Source organism: Castor canadensis, chromosome 14, assembly GCF_047511655.1.
Source record: "Castor canadensis chromosome 14, mCasCan1.hap1v2, whole genome shotgun sequence".
Lineage (NCBI taxonomy): Eukaryota > Metazoa > Chordata > Mammalia > Rodentia > Castoridae > Castor > Castor canadensis.
The window spans coordinates 22,372,298-22,393,683 of NC_133399.1; the positions used below are offsets into that span (position 1 = coordinate 22,372,298).

Below are 21,386 nucleotides of genomic sequence, written 5' to 3' on the forward strand. Positions count from 1 at the left end.
AGTAGGGGTTCAGGAGTTCGTGGGAGAGCCTGAGAGTTCCCCCATAAGTGGGAAGGCGAAGGAATTGGGAAAATCTATGCAGAGTGAGCAAGGGTCCTGGGGTACATTGCGTCAGGAAGATAGGGTCATATCTGTTAAAGGTTGGGATCCCTGTAGCCATTTGCGAAGCCCTGATGTAGGAGAGTTAGAAGGGTCCGGCACACGTTCGAGTATAATGACAGGAGGGGACCTATTAGAGACATGCCAGAGAAGGGGCTTTAAGGAGGGTGGCGACGGCAACTGCTTGATCTTCCAGGATTCGCGCCCTCTCTCATGGATGGCACCTGTATACTCTGTCCCCCATCCCAAAATCTTCCCCTAGTCACCCTGGGCTTGCCCGACACACTGCCGGACGGTCGGGGTGCGGTCGCCCAACCCCACTCCCTTCCTTAGAAACAGGCTGGGGAAAGAGCCGAGGCAGGAAGTGTGGCAACAGCCCCGGGGGAAAGAGCCCGGCCCTGTCTCCGTCACTAAGATCCTACGGGACCATGCGCCCCGCCCTGGGTCCGGTCGCATTGTGTGCCTAGGAAGGGGAACCTGGGCCAGCGACCCCCCGCGTTAGGTGCATAGATCCCGCCCGGCCACCGAAGCCTCCAGTCACCATCCTCTCTCCCCTCCTCCAGTAATGGTTCCGCCCGCGGCTCCCGCAGGCGACCGCGAAAGGCAGGCAACATGGGACTGTTCCATTGGTCCGTCGGAGGGGGGGGGAGATGCAGCCGGGGAGCGGGGCCCGGTCGCCATGGCAACAGGTCAGAGTCGGCAGGCAGGATTGGGGGCGGGGCGACCCCCGGAGTTTCTCCCCAACGCCCATATTAGGGCACAGGAAGAGGTGGGACCAGCTCTGTCCTGGGGCCAAGAGCCAGGAGCCAGGAGCCCGGGTAGCTGCCAGGTCCCAGGGCGCGCCCGGGCCCCCGGACGGCTAGTCCCGACCAGCCCTGGCCGCCGCCCCCGGGGCCCCCACGGCGGCCTGGCCCTGCCCCGCCCAGCCGCTCTGGGGCTGCGTCCTGCCCGGCCCGGCCCGACCCAGCCTGGCAGGTCCCCGCCTGCCCGCGGGCCTGGGTCGGACTTCGCCCCCGGCCCGACGGGGTGCGGAGGGGGCGGGCTGATGCCTCTAGGCGTCCCCGGCGCCTGGGCGGGCTGGCACGGCGCTGCCTCCTCCCTCAGGCAGGGTGCCCTTTCCTTTTGCCAGGAGGTCTGGGGCCCCTTATACCCTATTACCCTCCCCCAGAGGCCCCTTTCCCATTTTAGTTTGGGGATCCCTTCCACCGTCCAGAATACCTAAAGGGAGGTCCTCTCCCTCCCTAAGGTCCCTAAGGTGTCTCTTTCATCTGAGGGCTCCCCTCCTTCCCAGTCAGAGGGTACCAGAAAATCCAAGAGAAGATGAGCAAACCTATAGCTCCTTCCCATGTAAGGCCGGGTGAAGGTTTAAATAGTGAGGCTTCTGGTTAGACTTTAGGTGGGACTTTCAAGCAGTTACCATGTGAGCAACTAGAACAAGAGGTGAGAGGCCCAGTCTCTCTCTCTCAGCCCTGCCAGGCCTCTGACTAGTAGGATGATGGGAATTTCTTTAGGGTGGAGAGAGGCTGGGGTTCAATGTGGAACTCACACTTGTGGAGTGTGGGGGAGAGAAGGAAAACGAAAGAGGCCAAAGAGAAACTGAGCTATGAGGGGAAAGAGGGAAGTTCAGTAGAGCAGGAGCCCTTGAGAAGGAAGGTCCCAAAGCAACTGGGGGCATCCCAGTCTTTGAGGGTCCCAGTGACCCCTAAGGGCCCCCTCCCCTTTTCCCCTTTGCTTCAATGGTTCCCCTCCCCCGCCCCAGTCTCAAGGGAGATTCCAGAGGCCGCTGAGTCTGGCGGGCACCCTGCCAGGCCTGTGTCTCCTGCTCATGCTAATAACTGCAGCTGACATCTGGCCTGGCCCGCGGGGGCCGCAGCGGGCAGCGTTGGGGGGCTGGGCAAGCCAGGCCAGAGGGCAGTACCTTGGGAAGCCAACCTGCAAGTCCCACAGGCCAGGAGGCCACAGTGACTCACTCATGGCCAGTGCTGAGGCTGACCAGGCCAGAGAGAAATCCTGGAGAGAGGCCAGGCTGTCCCAAAGAGGGTCGAGGGACCTAAGAAGAAACAGTCAGTGTATGGGGTCGGGACACAGGGCAAGGGGAAATACCCAAACAAATGAATGGAGCCATGTTAGTGTCACGCAGACAGACAGCAAGACTCACAGATACTTAAGACAGGCAGACAGGACAAGAAATAGTAATTATTATTTTAATAGCTAACACTTATGGTTCTTACCATGAGCCAGACACTGTAAGTGGCTTACATAAAGGAAACCATTGGCTGATCCCTGGAATTCTGTTTCCTTTTGACAGATGAGAAACTGAGGCATAGAAAATGAAAGAATGTGCCTGATGTTGCAGAGCTAAAAGGGCTAGAGTAGACATACATTATATAATCCGAACTGTCTACCTTCAAGAGCTTGGGCTACTATAGGGTGGCTAGTCACAAGCAGCAAAAAACACTCTACCACTTAAGCCACACTCCCAGTTGTCCCCCACCCCAGGCATTTATGCAGCACTAACTGCATACCAGGTTCTGGTGTTCTTTTCACCAAGGGTCTCCTTTACTTGGGGTTGAAATGGAGTTGGGTGTAGAAAGAGGGGGCCCTGGCAGTTATGAGAGACAAGCCTGCTGGAGTGGGGTCCATCCATGCATCCTGCTTGTGTGTTTGAGCAGGGGGTGGGGAAATGGCTAGCCAGAGAGGGCGGGGGCCAGCCAAGCTGGTACAGCCGGTTCCAGGCCCCTGCCAGTCTTACCCTTGTGGCCTGGGCACCACCCCCTCACGCCGCCCTGCTGGCGCCAGGCCTGCCTGGTGAAGAGGGTGTGAGGGTAGCCCCTCCTGCGCCTGGCCTGGGCGCCTGAACTGGCAGCTGGGCTCCAGATCAGCAGCAGACTGGGCAGTCTATGCCCAGCCTTGTCCCACAGCTCTGGGGCTGGGGGGCAGCACAAGGAGGAAGTTCATCTACCCCCACCCACAGGTCTCTGGGGCTTTTAGCCTTGGCACAAGGGACTTCTCCTTCTTATAAATAGTCTGGTGACCCTCCTTCCTAGCTCCACTGACCAGCGGGGCCCTCACCAGGAAACTGGGCTGGGGGCTGCCCATGAGTCAGGCGGTGGGCAGGCCAGGGCGAGAACCCACAAGTTATAGCACCCAGCCTCCCGCGTCCCTGCCCCTGGGTGTGGACAGGCGGCTGGGCCAGAAGAAGCTGAGAATCGATCCCAAAGGCCCTTCCTTCCAGAATCCCCAGCCTGCCAGCCACCTCTTCCCCCCACCCTGTGGTTTTGGGGGTCCCTCACCCTCTCTCCCAGAGAGGAAGCTTCCAGATGTTCTTGGAAGCATCTCTCTCTTCATATTGACTCAACTGGGTACACGGGGAGTTTCCCTCACAGTGGCTGAAATCTTGGGGGGGGCCCTGAACATCACTGAACTCCTGGGTGCCCCCTTTATGGGGGATGTGAGGATAAAACAGGCCCCACTGCAGCAGGCTTGGTTAGGGCCTCCCAGGGGAAGTGGAGTAGACCAGGGACATGGGGAAGTGGGGCGATGAAGTTTGGGGAGAGGAAGTGCCAAGATCTCTTGGGGGGGCAGAGCCTTATGCCCCCACAGAACCTCAACGGAGCGGGGGGGGGGGGCACCAGTGTGGCTGAACATGTTACGAATTTGCCTGTGGCTGGCCTGTCAGGGCGTGTGAATGCATGAGGCCTGTGTGTTGGCCCAACCCTGAAGGGGGTGTGGGGCCTGTTTATGTAGGATTCTGTTCTGCTTTGTGTGGATGGGGGAGGTGGGAAGCTGAGGTGTGCATGTGTGTGCGTGCATGTGTGTGCGTGCATGTGTGTGTGTGTGTGTGTGTGTGTGTGTACGTGTGGTCTATAGTATGGGCTGTGTGGGGATGGCCTACACGCATGGGGTGTAAGGTGCTGGAGACTTCCTATGGCTAACCTATTCGTGGCTGGTGTGTTTCCATGTGTGAGGTCTCTGTGTGTTTACCTGTGGTGTGTGGCTAGTGTACGTGTGTGTGTGTGTAGTCTGTGACTGGTGTGTATGCATGAGAGAGAGAGAGAGGAGAGAAGAGAGAGAGACAGAGACAGAAACAGATATAGAGACACCAAGTTGATTTGTGTGGATTGTGACTAGTCTGTGGGTATGTATATATGTGTAGTCTAAGGCTGGTGTGTGTGTGTGGGGGGGTCCTTGACTGTTCTGTATGTGTATGCATGTGTGTGTGTGAGGCAGAGATAACTGGCTAGCTGTGTGTGTGTGTGTGTGTGTGTGTGTGTGTGTGTGTGTCCCTTGGCTGGTCTATATGTGTGTGTGTGAGAGGCAGATACCTGGCTCTGTGTGTGTGTGTGTGTGTGTATGGGAGAGATATCTGGCTGGCTGTGTGTGTGTGTATATGTCCCTTGGCTGGTCTGTGTGTGTGTGTGAGTGAGGCAGATACCTGGCTCTGTGTGTGTCTGTGTGTCAGAGATACCTGGCTGGCTGTGTGTGTGTTGGGGGGGAGGGTCCTTGGCTGGTCTGTGTGTGTGTGGGTGTGTGTGTGGGTGTGGGTGAGAGAGAGAGAGAGAGAGAGAGAGGCAGAGATACCTGGGTGGCTGTGTATGTACGTGTGCGTGATCTGTGGCTGGGCACGTGTTTGTGGATGTGAAAGAGCTCTTCGGCTGATGTGCGCATGGCTCCTGAGTAGTCCCTGTGTGCTAGCCACTAGCTGCTGGCAGGGTGTCTCTACCCATGTGTTCACGAACCCCTGACTGTGGCTGTCTGTACCACTGTGCGCTGGGTACTATCATCTGGCCGAACTGTCGCGGGTCCAAAGTGTATTCCTCATGAAGGTGTATGCCTATCCCGGGGGAGGTGTTGGGTACCTGGCTTACTCTGTCATGGTGTGTAGGTAACTTGTCTGTTCATCTGTCATATGGTGTATGTCCCTCTGTCTTGCCACTGGTTTTCTTCTCCAGTTGGGGATCTCTTGTGTGTCAGGACCTGACAGTGGGTACATGTGTCTGCCAGTTCTCTGCCCCTATAAGGAGCTGACCATCTGTGTCACACCTGTGCTGCCTGCATGCTTCTGACTGACCTGTTGATGCCTTTGTGTCTGACATTTTTTTTTCCTTCTTTTTTTTTTTTGTGGTGCTGGGGATCAAACCCAGGACCTTGCTGTATCAGCCCTGTCTTGTTTTTGAATTGGTTGTCACCATGTGTGTGTCAGCCATCATTGGCTTCTGCCCAGATGTATGTCCCATCATTGGGTCTTCTGTCCAGATGTATGTCCCACCCTGTCTGTGTGTCCCTGGCTGGCAGTCTCAATGGCCAGGGTGACGGGTTTAGCTGGCTGGCTCTCTGGAGGTGACTGTGCCATGTGTACATTTCTGCAGACCCCCGCCCCCAGTCTGGCCACCCTGGGCCATGTTTACTCTGCCCCCAGCCGATGTCTGCCCTGCCCTGCCCTGGGAGGGACTGACCCTCCCGTCTGTCCAGCCAGCAGTCCACAGGATGTTCCCGAGACGCTGTCTCTGTCTGACATCCCCTCCCTCCGGCCACTCGCGGGTCAGGACCCAGGTGTCCAGGGCAGCGGGGGTGGGGCTGCAGCGTGGGGGGGGTCCCTGTCAGGGCGCGGGAATGAGGGTGGGGGGCGGGGAAGCGACAAGCCTAACAGGTTCCGCCTCATTCCTGCCCCGCCTCTCACTTCCTGGGTGCCTGCCCGGGGCAGGAGGTGGACAGAGTGAACCCCATGGCCTCAGAGAGCCTGGGTGGGGCGTGGATCACTCGCTTCTGCTGGGCACTCGGACATCCAGACCTAAAAGACAGCAGGAACCCCCTCCCTGCCTGGCTCTGGAAGCTAAGCGTCTCATGGTTTATTCATCTAATCCTCACAACTCATAATCACCCCCCATCTTCAGATGGGAATACTGAGGTTCAGACAGTAATGAGAGCAGACAGAATTCGAACCCAGCTCTGTATGCTGGCTGCTTCCTAAAATCTTTCCGGCCAGTTCACCAACTGCCTTCCCCTCCCCTCTAAAAGATGGTACACCCAGCCCCCCATGAGGCCCGGCTCAAGGGGGCACCCGCTTGCTCTGAGTCAAAATAGGCCCCTGGATGAATAAGAAAACGGCTTTAACCGTTTCATCGCCACGACAGGCTCTGCCAAAACTTCCTGTGGGCTGAGGGGGGTGGGGAGGGGACTGGGTTCCCGGAGGCCTGGGATGGGGGAGGCTCTGCCAATTCTGGGGTGTTGGGAAGCGCTCCTGGTGACCAGGTCGAAGGCCAGTAAAGGGAGACGCCGCTCCGCCACTTCTTGCTGGATGGGGAGCCCCTCTTCCGGAGCACGAGGTACCCAGAACTTAGTTGCCAGCCCCGGGTGCCTGGAGGGGGGTCCCAGAGTCCGCAGCCCCCTCCCCAAGGACCTGAGTCACACACGGGGAAAGCCGCAAAGGGGTGAGTCACAGGGGCAGAGAAGGGGGAGCGAGGCCGGTTGCGGCTAGGGGACCCCCGGGCTGGCCTGAGTCACGCACGGCCGGCCTCAATGACCCCAGCCCCCTTCTCCGGAGATCAGGAGCGGGAAGCGCATTGTCGTTGGACTGAGGAGCTGGAGGAAGCGCAGGAAGGGGCGGGAAGCACGCACCCGGCTGCGCGGGAAGCTCTGGTTTCCATGGCAGCCGGGGGGGGCTCTCTGTTCCCTGGAGGGGTCCTCCCCCAGCCAGGACTGCCCCCCCGCAACGTGCTGGGGAAGCCCCCGTGCGCTCGGTCCAGAGGCCCCAAGTTTCAGATCGGGCAGGAAGGGGTTAACGGCAGCCCCCTCCCGGGTTTCACCCGCGGGCCACACTCCGGGGCGGGGCGGCGCTGGGCCCCGCGCGTCCTCGCACGCCCAGCCCCCGCGGCCACCCCCGCGCGCGCGCGCGCGCACGGTCGCACGCAGGCATCCAGCCCAGCCTCCCGCCCTGAGCTCGCACGCACGACCGCGTCGGGCTCCACGCACGCAGCGACCCCCGTCGTGTCTCACGTCACGCACGACGCACGCGCCCCCGCAGCTCGGGGAGGGGCCCTCCGGGCTGAGAACCCCCTGCGCGCACATCGCCGCCTCCGCTGGGCCTGAGGTCTGGTGTGACTTTGCTACCCCCCTCCTCCTCCACACACAAGGTCACAAACAACTGTGACCCACACGGTCACACGGACACAGGACACACCTGCCACAGGCTGGCAGAAACCCTCGCTAGTCCAGCCAGCTTCGTAGTGAACACAGACTCGGGTCACACTGTCACACACGGACACACAGGAGATGCAGAGTCACGCACCACATCGCACATCGGTTACATATGGTGTGTGACAGGGACACAAACAGCTATATTCATACACAGGCATTTACAGTTTGATAATGCCACATCTTTGAGACAAAGTAAAACACAAAGACTTGGACACCTGGGACTTTGATTGTCACACAAACACCCCTAAACATGGAGAATGTGTGGCAGAGACACGATAGACACATGCGGTCACACCATTATCACAGGGCGCACAAAGTAGGATTCCATCACAGAGGCAAACCCACAGATACTCAGATTGTCAAAGGGGTGTGGACAAACCAGGACACATGACAAGGTCACACTGCAACAGAAAGACAAAGTAGGACGTGATCTCAGACACACAACCTCATGTTGAGGTACTTTTTTTTTTGTTTTTTTTTTTTGGTGGTGCTGGGTTTGAACTCAGGGCATCACACTTGCTAGGCAGGCCCTCTACCACTTGAGCCACTCACTCTATGTTGATGTGCTTATTGTCATAGATTTTCATACCAAGGACAGGGTTACTGACCCCAAAGGAGATCTCATATAGAGGAACACAACACACGACAAAGACACAATCAGAGTCAGCCGCTCAAATTCTGCATGGACCAGAGATATACATGGCACATGAGTGAGGCTCCCTGTTACCCTAACCTTGGGTGTTACACACAGACAAGGATATGTTACAGTCCCCCAAGTCCCTGACAAGCCCCTCATAATCAAAGTGCACACAGATACTAGTGGTACACACTCCTGGATCCCAAGGCAGACACACACACATGCACACACCTTCAGAGACCCACCTCCTCACGCCTACACAAACACAAGCACACTTCACATAGACTCAGAGACACACAGAGGGGAGCGGGCAGGAGGAGTCCTGACAGATTGTATTTGGGGTACAGGAGGCCTGCCAGAGGAGTCTCCCATGGGTGATGCTGCAAGGGGTCCACCCAGTGGTTTTGATCAGCCAACAAGGAGATGGGGTGGGTGCCTGTCCTCCAGTTGTAGGACCCAGGGTCCCCATCCCAGCCCTGGTGTTTGGTTCCTTGCCCAGATGTGCAGGCTGGAGGGGGCGGGCCGGGGTCCAGCTGTGGCCGCAGGGAGGGGTTGAGTCACTCACTTCCCAGCAGAACAACCCAGGCTGGGCCCAGCTGTTCCTGGAAACAGGCAGGAGGGGGTGGGGTCTCCAAACCAGATAGGGGCTGTTGGCCCAGACCTGCTCAAGGGGGACTCTAGGTCCGTATAAATGGAGGCCTCCAAACCACCTCCCCAAACTTGGGGGTTCCCTGAAGCTAAAATAGGTTTGTATCCTTCCCCCAAATATGGGGTCCTTTTCCAAAACGGAGGGTTTGTGGCCACTTTTGCAGAATTGAAGTTACCCTTGCAACTCAGCTCCCTGCTTTGCAAAACTGATTTTCTGGTCTTCACAATCATGAGAGCTTCCCCTTTTTTTTTTTTTTTTTTTTTTTAAATCCCCAAACCTGGGACTCCCTGATGATTCCTGCTGTCCCAAAATTGAAAGCATAGCTAGGGACTTTTGCTTACATCTTGACTCTCTGGACATCTGGGATGTCCATAACATCACATCAACGTTAGAACAATTTAAGTCAATTCCCCCAAAATATTTGAGTTCCCAGATTTTCCCTAAACTAAAATCCCTGCAATCCCCATCCTCCAAATACTTGAAGTTCCAGTATGTCCAGCTCCCCATCCTGGTAGAAGCCGCGGTTCCTGGCTCACCTCCCACTGCTACCTAGGGGTAGGGTAGGGGACTCTGTTTCCCCCTTTCTGTAGCACGGTCTCCTCCGGTGGGTGCGGGACAAGGGAGCCAGCCGCAGCTGTTCCCACGCCCTCAGGAAAGCAGCCCAGTCAGGAAGCGCCGGCCCTGGTCCCCTTCCCCTCTACCCGCCCCCCTCCACCCGCTCCCAGGAGCTGGAGTCTGGAAAACAACGCAGGAGGAGGGGTGTGGGGGCGTGGATCAGCCTCCAAGGCTCTGGCGTGCGTGCGGCTGCGCATCTGAGTGGGCTGTAACCAAGGTAAAGTGACTGTTCACGTGATGCAAAATGGGGGGGGCTGTTGTCACCTCTTCCACCTCGCCCTGCGGGGCAGGGTCACTGGAGCCAGGCTCTGGGTTGATGGGAGCAGCACCCCACCCCTGCGACCTGGGCCCGCCCCCAAAGCAGAGCCCGCCCCTCCCTCCGGGTACAGCTAATAACCTCTAATTACTGCACATTACCCCGCCCGCTTGCGGGGGAGTGACTGTCAGGGGACCCTGGGGTCAAAGGGCTCGGGCCGAGGCTTTACACCCTCTCTTAAAGTCAGGTCCAATTGGAACCACTGTTTTCTCATCTCCAAAACCGGGATTTAAAGCAGCTTTTGCCACCGAGAGTGTGTGTGTTTGGGGGCGGGGAGGATGGGAAGACGTCACTCAGTAGTCTCTATTTAAATAGCTTAACGCAGGGACAGCATACAGTAGGCATTCTAGAAATGTTGACTTGAGATTTTATTGTTGACGACATTTGTTATGTCTTTTCTTTGAGCCCTCTCCATCATCCAAGCAGGGTTGGAGGGTGGGCTCACCCTTTCCCCAGTAGACGGCGTTCCTGCGGTCGGCGCGCCCCCTGGTGGGCTGCTGGCGACAGGCGGCTTCGCCCCGGTCCTGGGCTCCGGCGCGCGGGGGGCTCAGAGGGAAGGCTCAGAGGGAAGGAAGTTCAGTGGAGGGCAGACGCAAGCTGGGCAAGTGTATCTGTCTACTCCCCAGGACAGGTGTCTGATGATCCTTCCTGCCGTCAACCTAGCACCATACCCATGTTCCCTTGTTTACCCCTGGAGCAGAGCTCTTTCCTGAGTCACTTCCACCGGGAGAACCCCTTTAAGATCTCCATAGGATATATTATAGCTCGTGCTTCCCCGCACAAATAAAGGCCCCGATCATGCGCTGGTGGAGTAGTTCAAGTGGTAGATACATGCTTTGCAAATGCGAGGCCCTGAGTTCAAGCCCCAATACCACAAAAAAAAAAAAAAAGGCTCCGATCATAAAGTGGTTAAACAGAACTATTTCTTCCAGCTGCTGGAGAGGATATGAATGTGCCTGTATAGTAGGGTGGGGCAGCTCCGCCTCAGAAATATCATAAGAACTTTTCCACCCCGAAAAGAACGGAGAAGTGGAGAGGAGGTGGTCACCCTCCTGATGCGCACAACTGGGTTACACTGACCTCTACCGGTAGAGCGGGCTCCTGACAGCTGCCCGGATCCAAGATGGCGGAGCTGGAGGCAAGAGCTGGCGGCTGGACAGGATCACGTGTTAGGGGCGGGGTCTGTGCCCAGGGGGCGGGGTGGGGCGGCGCTCTAGGCCGAGCGGGAGGTCGGGGCAGCTGGCGCTCGCTGGTGGCGGACCCAGAGGCAGCTCCACAGCGCCGGGGCTCCGTGGCCGGGGTTGAATCCGATCAGGAGCCATGAGCGTGGACAAAGCCGAGTTATGCGCGTCTCTGCTCACCTGGGTAGGTCGGGGGCGGGCTGGGGACAGGTGTGCGCCCCCTTCTCTCACCCTGGATCCTCGGCCCGCGGTCTGCACCTCCGCCCTGGGGCTGGAAGGAGTAAGGGGTCTCGGCTTGCTGGGCCGTTGGACTCTAGCCTGAGTACCTGCCCCTATCAAGTGGCAGGTCTGCGTGGAAAGAATAGGTGAGGCCCCGCCCCCCTGACTGGCTCACTGTGGGGCGAGGAGTCACAGGTGTGTTGGCATGGTCACGTGGTGCCTGTGGGGCAGGTGACTAGTGGTGACGCCCACACCTGGGCGCGCGGGGTTTGTTGGGCAGAGGCAAAGTGAGGCCACGCCCCCTTCAGCCCCAGGTGTGCAGAAGTCGTAGCGCTTGCGTGGCGGAGCAAAGGCCAGTGCTCGCCCAACACTATGAGGTGTCTACTGGCCAGAAGAGTTTGCAAAAGAGGAGTTTGGGGGTCCCCAATCTGAATTTCCCCATTATCCTTTCCTTTCCCCCTCAGCTGCAAACATTCCAGGTTCCATCCCCCTGTGCCAGCCCCCAGGACCTGAGCAGCGGCCTTCCTATAGCCCATGTGCTGAACAAGATGTGAGTGGAACTGAGGGGGAGGACCCTCGGGAGGGTCCCCCAGCCAGCTCATGTCACCTTCTTACTCCTAGAGACCCCTCCTGGTTCAACGAAGCATGGCTCCAGGGCATCTTAGAAGACCCAGGCCCCAACTGGAGGCTAAAGGTGACAGGTGTACTAATGACTTGGGGACACCTAGGGGCCAGACTGGTGGAGAAATGATCAGGAAAGGGCAAGCTAGACACATGTCCAGGGTATTGGACAGATAGATGTCTGATCAAGCTGGATGTGATAGCACATACTTATAATCCCAGCTACTAAGGAGGCAGAGTCAGGAAGATCCTGGGTTCAAGGTCAGCCCAGAAAAAGATAGGGAGACCCTGTCTCAAAAACAACAACAAAAACACAGGGCTGGGGGCTGGAATTGTAGTTCAGTGGTACAGTGCTTTTCTAGCATGTCCAAGGCTTTTAGGTTTGATTCCCAGCACCACAAAAAATAAAACAAAAAAATAGGATTGGGGTGTGACTCAATCGGGAAAGCACCTAGGAAGCATGAGGCCTTGAGTTCAAACCCAAGCACTGCCAAAAATAAATAAACATATCCCAAAGGTCTGGGGTTGTAGCTCAAGTGGTAGAGCCCTTGCCTAGCATGCATGAAGCCCTGAGTTCGATTCTCAGTATCGCAAAAGCAGATGTCTGATGACCTGACAATTATTTCTTCTTCTTCTTCTTCTTTTGCAGTACTGGGCTTGAACTCAGGGCCTTCACCTTGAGCCACTCCACCAGCCCTTTTTTTGTTTTCTTGAGATAGGGTCTAGAGAACTATTTGCCCAGGCTGGCTTCGAACTGTGATCCTCCTGATCTCTGCCTCCTGAATAGCTAGGATTACAGGGGAGAGCCACTGGCGCCCAGCTTGTTCTTTCATTCATCTGTTGAGAAGCTACATGTTTGGGCATTCAGCAAGAATAAGACAAAAGTTTGCCCTCTCACAACCATCACTCTAGTGATGTAACCACACAACATATACGCAAACATAAAAAGTTAACCTTTTTTTTGGTGGGACAGGGGTTTGAACTCAAGGCTTCACACTTGCAAAGCAGGCACTGTACCACTTGAGCCACACCTCCAGTCCATTTTGCTCTGGTTATTTTGGATATGGGGTCTTGCTGTTTGCTTGGGCTGGCCTCAAACCATGATCCTCCCGATCTTAGCTTCCCAAGTGGCTAGGATTACAGGTGTGAGCCACTGGCGCCTGGCAAAAGTTAACTTTGAGAGCAATAGATTTATGAATACAATAAAAGGAGGACCATGAGAGAGCAACAGAGAATGGGTGGGTGCTTACTGGAGATGGGTTTACCTCTATGTGAGATTTGGAGGAACAGAATGCAAAGTGCCTCTGTTAGGAAGGAGCTGAAGGTGATCAAGGAATGGTGGAGAGGTCAGAAGAGAGAAGAGGGCAAGAATTGTAGGAGATGAGGTCATGTAGGGACTGGCATGCCTGGAGGGGTGTAGAATCTATTTTAAGTGCTGTGGAAAATCTAGGAAGGGTGTTAGCAGAGGAACGATGAAACCTTAGAAAAGCTCCCCCTGGCTGCTGCTTGGAGAGAAATGGTGGACATGAGGCAAGCGTGGAAGAAGAGAGGCTGGAGGTATGGCTCAGTTGTAGAGTGCTTGCCTAGCATGTGCAAAGTCCTGGATTTGATCCCCAGTAGCACAAAACAAAACAGTGAATGAATGAATGCAGTGGCTAGCGCCATCATCCAGGTGACAGATGACAGTGGCTAGTGCCAGGTGATGAAAAGCAATTGGATTCTGGGGACATGAGGACAAAAATGGTCATATGGACACATTGCAGACAACCAGACAGGTCACCCTTAAGGGAGGGGAGAGTCGGAGAGAAAATAGGAACAAGCAGAATGAGATGAGCAGGAAAACAGAAGTAAGGTAGATAAAAAGAAATGAGGACAGAGCCGGGCACTGGTAGCTCATGCCTGTAATCCTAGCTACTCAGGAGGCAGAGATCAGGAGGATCGCAGTTTGAAGCTATTTCCAGGGAGATAGTTTGAGAGATCCTATCTCAAGAATATCCAGTACCAAAAAGGGCTGGTGGAGTGGCTCAAGTTGGTAGAGTGCCTACCTAATACGTTCGAGGCCCTGAGTTCAAATCCCAGTATGGTCAGGACAGGTTCAGGGTCCTGGCGGACCTCGACTCCAGTACATAGTTCCTTGCTCTTCCCAGGTCAACAAGCTGGAAAAGATCTTACAGAGCTTGGTGGAGTATTCCCAGGATGTGAGTAACCCTAAAGAGATTTAGAAGGATGGGTTGGGGGAAGGGGAAAGGTCTGTGAGTCCCACAGCCCCTCTGCTCCCTTATCCTCAGGTCCTGGGGCATCCTGTATCAGAAGAGCATCTCCCAGACGTGAGCCTCATTGGCGAGTTCTCAGACCCTGCAGAGCTCGGCAAATTACTTCAATTGCTGCTAAGCTGTGCTATCAGTTGTGAGAAAAAGCAGGGTATGAAGAGGGCTAGAGGAGGAACAAGGGGGATCTCAGAAGATGACTCATGAAATGTTTTTCCCCCCAACCCATCTCTGGGTCACAATCACCTCACCTTGATTCCCCAGAGCACATCCAGAGAATCATGACGCTGGAGGAATCGGTGCAACATATAGTGATGGAAGCCATCCAGGAGGTGGGTGGAGGTACCCCATGTGGCTATTGCAGAGCATTGGGAGAGGTGATATTTCTAGGATAGAGGCCACTGGACACAGGCTGTGCCCTGGTTAAGTTCTGGGCTCTGCCTGGAAGTCAGCTGGACAAACATTTCGATCTCTGTCCCATGTTTCTGCCAACTCTCAGTCACAATCCTGTTGGGGGCAGGGCTGGGGTGACCTGGTAGAATTGGCCTTGGTAACGAGAGTGGAGAGGTTCTTAGGCTGGATGGTAGAAACCTTGAAGGCTGTCCTCGGAGAGTTCAGCTAATCACAGCGCCTCTCCCATCCCCAGCTTATGACCAAAGACACACCTGACACCCTGTCAGCAGAGACCTATGGCAACTTTGATGCGCAGGTAAGAGTGGGGAACCTTGCTAAAGGTCCCCACCCCATTGCTGGTTCTTAGACCCAAGGGCACGCCCTCTCGCTGTAGCCCGCCCTCTGTGCTGCTCTAAGTCCCGCCCTTGCTTACAGGTAGGCCACGCCCTTTAGGTCCGCCCCTCCACCTTGGCCAGCTCACCTTTTGAGTTTGTAAGCCCAGCCTCTTTCAGTACAGCCAACCCCTGCAAATTCTTGACATGGGGATAAACCACCCTCAGCCCTCAGGGTTCTAGTCCCTTCCCTTGGCAGGTCCCCCAGTGTTCCCAAATCACTCTTCTCCCAATCACCTGTTACCCCAGTCCCCTCTGAGATCCTGAGGGTTCCTTGACCCTTTTTCTCTGCCCCTAGAAATCGCAGCTTCCCTCCCTCGCTTTTCTTCCCTGGATCCCTGAGTTCCTTGCCCCCCACCCCCCACCCCGTTGCCCATCTCTCAGTCCCGCAGATACTATTTCTTGAGTGAGGAGGCCGAGGAAGGGGACGAGCTGCGGCAGCATTGCCTGGACCTGGAGCGGCAGGTAGACAAGCACAGGTGCTGCGGGGGCAGGGTCCTCTGCAGAGTCCCTTTCCAGTCTCTAGCTCACCCACCTGCCCTGCCCGCAGCTGGTGCTCCTGTCAGAGGAGAAGCAGAGCCTGACACAGGAAAACGCGACGTTGAGGGAGAGGGTTGGCCGGCCGGAGGCTGAGGGCGCTCCGGGCCTCACAGCTAAGAAACTGCTGTTACTGCAGTCACAACTGGAACAGGTGCAGGAAGAGAACTTCAGGTGCCACCAACTAGGGACAGGGTCAGGAGGACCAGGGGATCGGGGTAAGAGGGCATCTCCCTTATGTGCTCTTCCCTGACACCCCAGGTTGGAGAGCAGCCGGGAGGATGAGCGGCTGCGCTGTGCGGAGCTGGAGCGTGAGGTCACTGAGCTGCAGCAGCGGAATCAGGCGCTGACCAGCCTGGCCCAGGAGGCGCAAGCGCTGAAGGATGAGATGGACGAGCTCCGGTGAGTGGTGGGTCCCCGAGAGCCCAATGCGTACCTCCAACATTCCCAGAGTACCTCTCTGATGCCACAGCACCTCTGTAACCTCCAAATGCTCAGTGGATCCCCACAATGCGCTTCAGACTCCACCGTGCCATCCTGAACCCCACAAAACCCCCCAAGGCCCTCTTAACTATCCTGAGGGCTCTCATACTTCTGGATCCCACGGCACCTTCCAGGACGCTATAACTGGAGCTCCTTGTGGCCCTCCTTTGCCTTCTGTAACTCCAAAGGGTTCCCTCCCTTTGATCTTGTCCTTTAGCACCCTTGGAATGCTAAAGTGCCCAGTGCAGCACCTCACTGCAGTTCTAAAACCCCACAACTAAGTAGTGCATACCTATAATCCCAGCACTGGGGAGGCTGAGGCAGGAGGAACTTGAGTTCAAGACCAGCTTGTGCTACATAGCAAGACATCTGAAAAAAAAAAAAAAAAAAACAAAAAAACAAAAAGACCTTGCAACTTCCCCATGACCCCAAGGTGTCATTGAGCTAATCTCAGTATTCTCTGGGTCCTCATCTCTTCCCCCTGTAACCCCACAACCCACCTGGTCCCCATAATTCCACCCCTAAGTATCCCCAGATTATAGTAGACCAGGCCTTGGCTGATTTGAGACCCTCCACTCCCATAACCCATTCATCATGAACCCATATTCCCCAGGTCGACACCCTTTTCTGTCCTGAGTGGCCCTGCAATTCCAGCTGACCCTTAGTTGCTCCTTTCTTTGCCCCCCCTCCCCAGGCAGTCCTCAGAGCGCGCAGGGCAGCTGGAGGCCACTTTGAACAGCTGCCGGCGACGCCTGGGCGAGCTGAGGGAGCTGCGGCGGCAGGTGCGGCAGCTGGAGGAGCGCAACGCGGGCCACGCTGAGCGCACGCGGCAGCTGGAGGAAGAGCTTCGCCGAGCCGGCTCGCTTCGCGCCCAGCTGGAGGCGCAGCGGCGGCAGGTGAAACCTGGGGCCCCGGCTTAGGGAAGCCGGGAGTCCTGAGAGGCCCCGCCCCCGAGGACACGCCCCTTACTGTGGCCAGCCCTTGGTTGCATGTAGGCCACGCCCTTTAGGCCCGCCTCTCGACTCTGGCCAGTCGCTGTCTGGATTATAAGCCCCTCCCCTTCCCTTATGCACCAACCTCTCCAAGTTCTTGCCTCTGAGTTCCTCTGGCCCCGCCCCCTCACCTGGTACTTAGTCGCAGCTCCTCCTTCCATACCTGAGCCCTCAACCCTTCCCTCTGTTCAGGTGCAGGAACTTCAGGGCCAGCGGCAGGAGGAGGCCATGAAGGCCGAGAAATGGCTATTTGAGTGCCGCAACCTGGAGGAAAAGTATGAGTCGGTGACAAAGGAGAAGGAGGTGAGATTGGAGTCCCACGGCCCAAGCTCCGCCCTGCATAATCTGGGATAGCCCATTTCCTCCTCATATGGCATCTTTTATCCTGTCCCTGTAGCGGCTGTTGGCAGAGAGGGACTCCCTTCGGGAGGCCAACGAAGAGTTGCGCTGCGTCCAGCTGCAGCCTAGAGGGTTGACTCAGGCAGGTGAGCTGGAGGCCCACGGGAACCTGGGGAAGGGAGGCCTGGGGTTGAACTGGAGCCCCCAAACATAGTCCTTGAAAAAAGAGCCCTAAGTACAGGGATTGCGTGTGTATAAAGACCTGAAGACTTGTCTCTCATTCTCCAGATCCCTCATCGGATCCCAGACCATCTGGCCTAGAAAACTTAGCAGCAGAGATTCTACCAGCGGAGCTGAGGTATACTGGGTCACTCCGAACTTTGGGCCCACCCACGCCTCCCTCAGCCCCGCCCCCAGCATTCACCTCCACCATATAGCCTTTAGTTGCTTGGTGTAGCGTCCATGTAGGAGCTGAGCAACTAGGTTCTTCCATTTCTAATTCTACTGTTACTCTGCGGAGGACTCTAGCCCTCCTTGGTGGCTTTGCCTCTCCAGAATCCATCTTCAGTACACAACTTAAGTCCAACCCACCTGCCTCCACTCCTATGCCCTATCCCTGCCCGCGTTGATCATTCCCCAGGGTCTAGCCCCGTCCTCACTTGAGTCCCTTCCTAGGTTCAGTCCCCTGTGCCCTTCCTTGATTAACTCTCCCACCCCAGTTCTTCCGATTCCTGCAGCCAGATCAATGGCGCGTCCTTAACCCTCGCCTGTAGCTCCGCCTTTCCTTGGCTCCATCTCCAGATCCAACGCTCCGCCCCCATGCTAGGCCCCGCCCCCGGACCTGAACCGCCGGTGGGGTTCCTCAGTGCTGCTTATGCCAAGATCTGGCTGGGCTCTTTCCAAGGCTCCATCCTGCCCCTACCTCCACCTGGCAATCCCGCTGCTGGGCGGTGTGGAAACCCGAGCTGGCCTTCGGGAGGTCGGGTCCCCAGCCCTGCTCACTCTTCCCGGGTTGGCAGGGAGACGCTCTTGCGGCTTCAGCTGGAGAACAAGCGGCTGTGCCAGCAGGAGGCGGCCGACCGGGAGCGGCAGGAAGAGCTGCAGCGCCACCTAGAGGAGGCCAACCGGGCGCGCCACGGACTGGAGACGCAGCACCGGTGAGGGCCAGGGGGAGGGGACCCCGCGTGCGCGCAGGAGGGGCTGAGAGCCCGCGCCGGCACTGAGCGGGCCCCCACCCCGCAGGCTGAACCAGCAGCAGCTGTCGGAGCTGCAGGCCCAGGTGGAGGACCTGCAGAAGGCCCTGCAGGATCAGGGGGGCAAGACTGAGGACGTGAGTGCCCACCTCCTCCCTGCCTGTCCCTCTCTCTTGCCCCCTAGTAACCCTGTCTCTCTCTCTCTCCTGCTGCCCGATGCCCGGTGCAGGCTATTGTGAGTACCGTGGGCCCTGGGACGCACCCCACACTCACCTGGCGAAAGGGTTCAGACCTCTGGACTCCCCACTCACCTCCTGCTTCTCTCCCCCAGCCCACCCTGCTGAAGAGGAAGCTGGAGGAACATCTGTAAGTGACAGACAGAGGGCACGCCGGTGGCCAGGGCAAAGGTGTGGGGGATGCATTCGGAATCAGATGGCACCCAGAATGGGCACTTAGGTCAAATACAGTCTTAGACACCCAGGAAAGAAGCATGGACTGTTTTGAGGACACAACTGGGAGCCCCAGATGGGCTTTCAGTAGGTAGTGTGATAAAGTAATAGTTGCTTTTTAGGTTTTTTTTTTGTTTTTTGTTTTTTGGTGTGTGTGGTTCTGGGGTTTGAACTCAGAGCCTACACCTTGAGCCATTCCGCCAGCTTTTTTGTGATGGGCTTTTTCAAGATAGGGTCTCAAGAAGTATTTGCCCAGGCTGATCTGGATCCTCCTATCTGCCTCCTGAGTAGCTAGGATTACAGAGTGAGCCACCGGCACCCGCCTGCCTTTTAATTTTTATGTTTTTGTAAAAGAAACCAGTTTTTGTTTGTTTTTCTGGTGCTGAAAATCTCCTCCCCCCAAAAAAATCCTACTACTCCAAGTCTGTTTTTATAGGGTTTTGTGTGTGTGTGTGTGTGTGTGTGTGTGTGCTACTAGGGTTTGAACTCAAGACTTCATGCTTGCTAAGCAGACGCACTACCACATGAACCACTCCACCAGCCCTTTTTGTGTGTGTATATTGGGTATTTTTTGAGATTGAGTCTCAGGAACTATTTGCCCTTGCTGACTTCCAACAGTGATTCTCCTGGAGCAGCTAAGATTACAAGCATGAGCCACCAACACCCCTGCTCTTTTTAAATTTTTTTTATTTGCTTTAGGGTCTCATTAAGTAGCCCAGGCTGGCCTTAAACTCTTGATCTCCTGCCTCAGCCTCCTATGTGCTAGCTTATAGACATGGGCCACTACACCTGGCCAAAATAGCTCTCTTTCTCTTTTTTCTCAATACTAACTGAGATGGAATCCAGGACCTTGAGATCTGTAGCTACCTACTGCATGAGCCTGGAATGTGGCTCGGTGCAGTGTTTGGCAGCGGGGATGAGGCCCTGGCTTCCATCTCCAGCATCATGAATGAATGAATGGGGAACGAATGAATGGAAGCCAGACCTTGGTCAGCCCAAGGTCCCTCCCTCCCTCCATCCCCCAGGCAGAAGCTGCAGGAGGTGGATCTGGAGCTGCAGAGGAAACGAGAATACATCGAGGAGCTGGAGCCACCCTCGGACAGCAGCAGTAAGCGGTGCTCTGCAGCAGCCAGGCTTGGGGGGAGCCGGAGTGGGGCTTGGAGCTCAAGGACCTCCTGTTCCCCCAGCAGCCCGGCGGATCGAAGAGCTGCAGAACAACCTGCAGAAGAAAGACGCAGACTTGCGGGCCATGGAGGAGCGGTACCGCCGCTATGTGGACAAGGCGCGCACGGTGAGGACGGGGAGTCTTCCCCACTATTCTCCTGCCTGGGCTTCCATTCCTTGGGCCTCCTGCCAGTTTGCAGGTCTCTGTCCCCCAACCTGAACCTGTCCTACCCCACCAGAACCTTCTGGGCTGCCATGAGCTGTCACATTTAATGCACATCGGTGTGTCAGAGGGTCTGCAAAAGGGCTGGGGATGTGACTCAGGAACAGTGTGCTTGCCTAGCATGTGTGAGGCACTGGGTTACATCCCCAAAACTACACACACACACACACAAAAGGCCTAGGTTAGCCAGGCCTGGTGGCATCTCTCTGTGATCCCAGTACTCAGGAGGACAGAGTTCCAGGCCAGCTTGGGCTACATATTGAGACCCTGGCCTCGAAAAAGCAACAAGCTGGGCGCTGGTGGCTTACACCTGTGATCGTAGCTGCTTGAGAGGCTCAGATCAGGAAGATCAAAGTTCGAGGCCAGCTCAGGCAAGAAGTTCAAAGAAACCTCATCTCCAAAATAACCAGAGCAAAGTGGACTGGAGGTGTGGCTCAAGCTGTAGAGCACCTGCTTTGCAAGTGTGAAGCCCTGCGTTCACACCCCAATCCCACCAAAACAACAACAAAAAAAGACAAACCAAAACAGAGCCCACCAGAAATAAGTAAGTAAAAGGCCAAGGTCACCTGCCTGTGATTTGTGCAAATTCTAGGTCATACAGACCCTGGAACCCAAGCAGCGGCCACCTGCTGGGCCACCCCCAGAACTCCATGCCCTGAGGACACAGCTTCGGGAGCGGGATGTCCGCCTGCGGCACCTGGAGGTGGGTGTCCTTGTCCCTTTACACTGTTCCCAGTGTATGCAGGCTCTTGACTCCCCCCCCCCTCCTCCTGGCAGATGGACTTTGAGAAGAGCCGAAGTCAGCGGGAACAGGAAGAAAAACTGCTCATCAGGGCCTGGTACAACATGGTGAGAATGCTGCCACCAAGGTAGGATTATCAGGGACCCATGGGTTGCCTGTCCCCAACCAGCCACACCCTCTGCCTCCAGGGTATGGCTTTGCAGCAGCGAGCTGGGGAAGAGCGGGCATCTGCCCACGCCCAGTCATTCCTGGCACAGCAGCGGCTGGCCACCAACGCTCGTCGTGGACCCCTTGGACGTCTGGCGTCTCTGAACCTTCGCCCCACTGACAAGCACTGCTAATTGCCAGGCTCTTGCCACCTCCCTGGACAGCCAGGGGATCATCCACGCTGATTCCTCCAAGTCACAGGGCATCCAGCCTCAGGCCTTTACCAGCTGCTGGAGAGCCTTGAGGCCATGACCTCTGCCCTGTGGTTCTCCCCCTGATTGGGGGGAGGTGAGAGACAGCAGGTGGCACTTGTCCTGTTTTTTGTTGTTTTGTTTTTTTTAGCAATGTGATTCTTACCCTTGATTTTTCTCTCTGGAGTTGATGTGCTGTCTGGAGAGTGCCTGATTTTATATTTGAGAAGACTAATAAAGACTTTAATTCTACCCTGGTTGGACTCTGGGTACCAAAGTG

General features: G+C 56.3%; 1 protein-coding gene across 10 annotated transcripts; it reads left to right on the forward strand.

The window, feature by feature from the left end:
* The first annotated feature begins 6,298 nt into the window (after positions 1-6,298).
* Hook2 (hook microtubule tethering protein 2) lies at positions 6,299-21,386 on the forward strand. Of its 10 annotated transcripts, XM_020155900.2 has the most exons (23): positions 10,720-10,878; positions 11,378-11,463; positions 11,535-11,607; positions 13,682-13,732; positions 13,823-13,955; positions 14,066-14,133; positions 14,448-14,510; positions 14,971-15,051; positions 15,137-15,297; positions 15,385-15,525; positions 16,301-16,502; positions 16,791-16,901; positions 16,996-17,083; positions 17,226-17,295; positions 17,957-18,094; positions 18,180-18,267; positions 18,360-18,365; positions 18,462-18,496; positions 19,605-19,687; positions 19,767-19,870; positions 20,559-20,669; positions 20,744-20,815; positions 20,897-21,382. In XM_020155900.2, the coding sequence occupies exons 1-23, from the start codon at positions 10,834-10,836 to the stop codon at positions 21,047-21,049; spliced, it is 2,163 nt and encodes a 720-aa protein (XP_020011489.1). In that variant the 5' UTR covers positions 10,720-10,833; the 3' UTR covers positions 21,050-21,382. The 10 variants fall into 10 exon arrangements, with proteins under 10 accessions (XP_073910094.1, XP_073910093.1, XP_073910096.1 ...); XM_074053996.1 differs by lacking the exon at positions 10,720-10,878 and adding an exon at positions 6,407-6,425 and having other exon boundaries at positions 18,360-18,496; XM_020155903.2 differs by lacking the exon at positions 18,360-18,365 and having other exon boundaries at positions 19,770-19,870.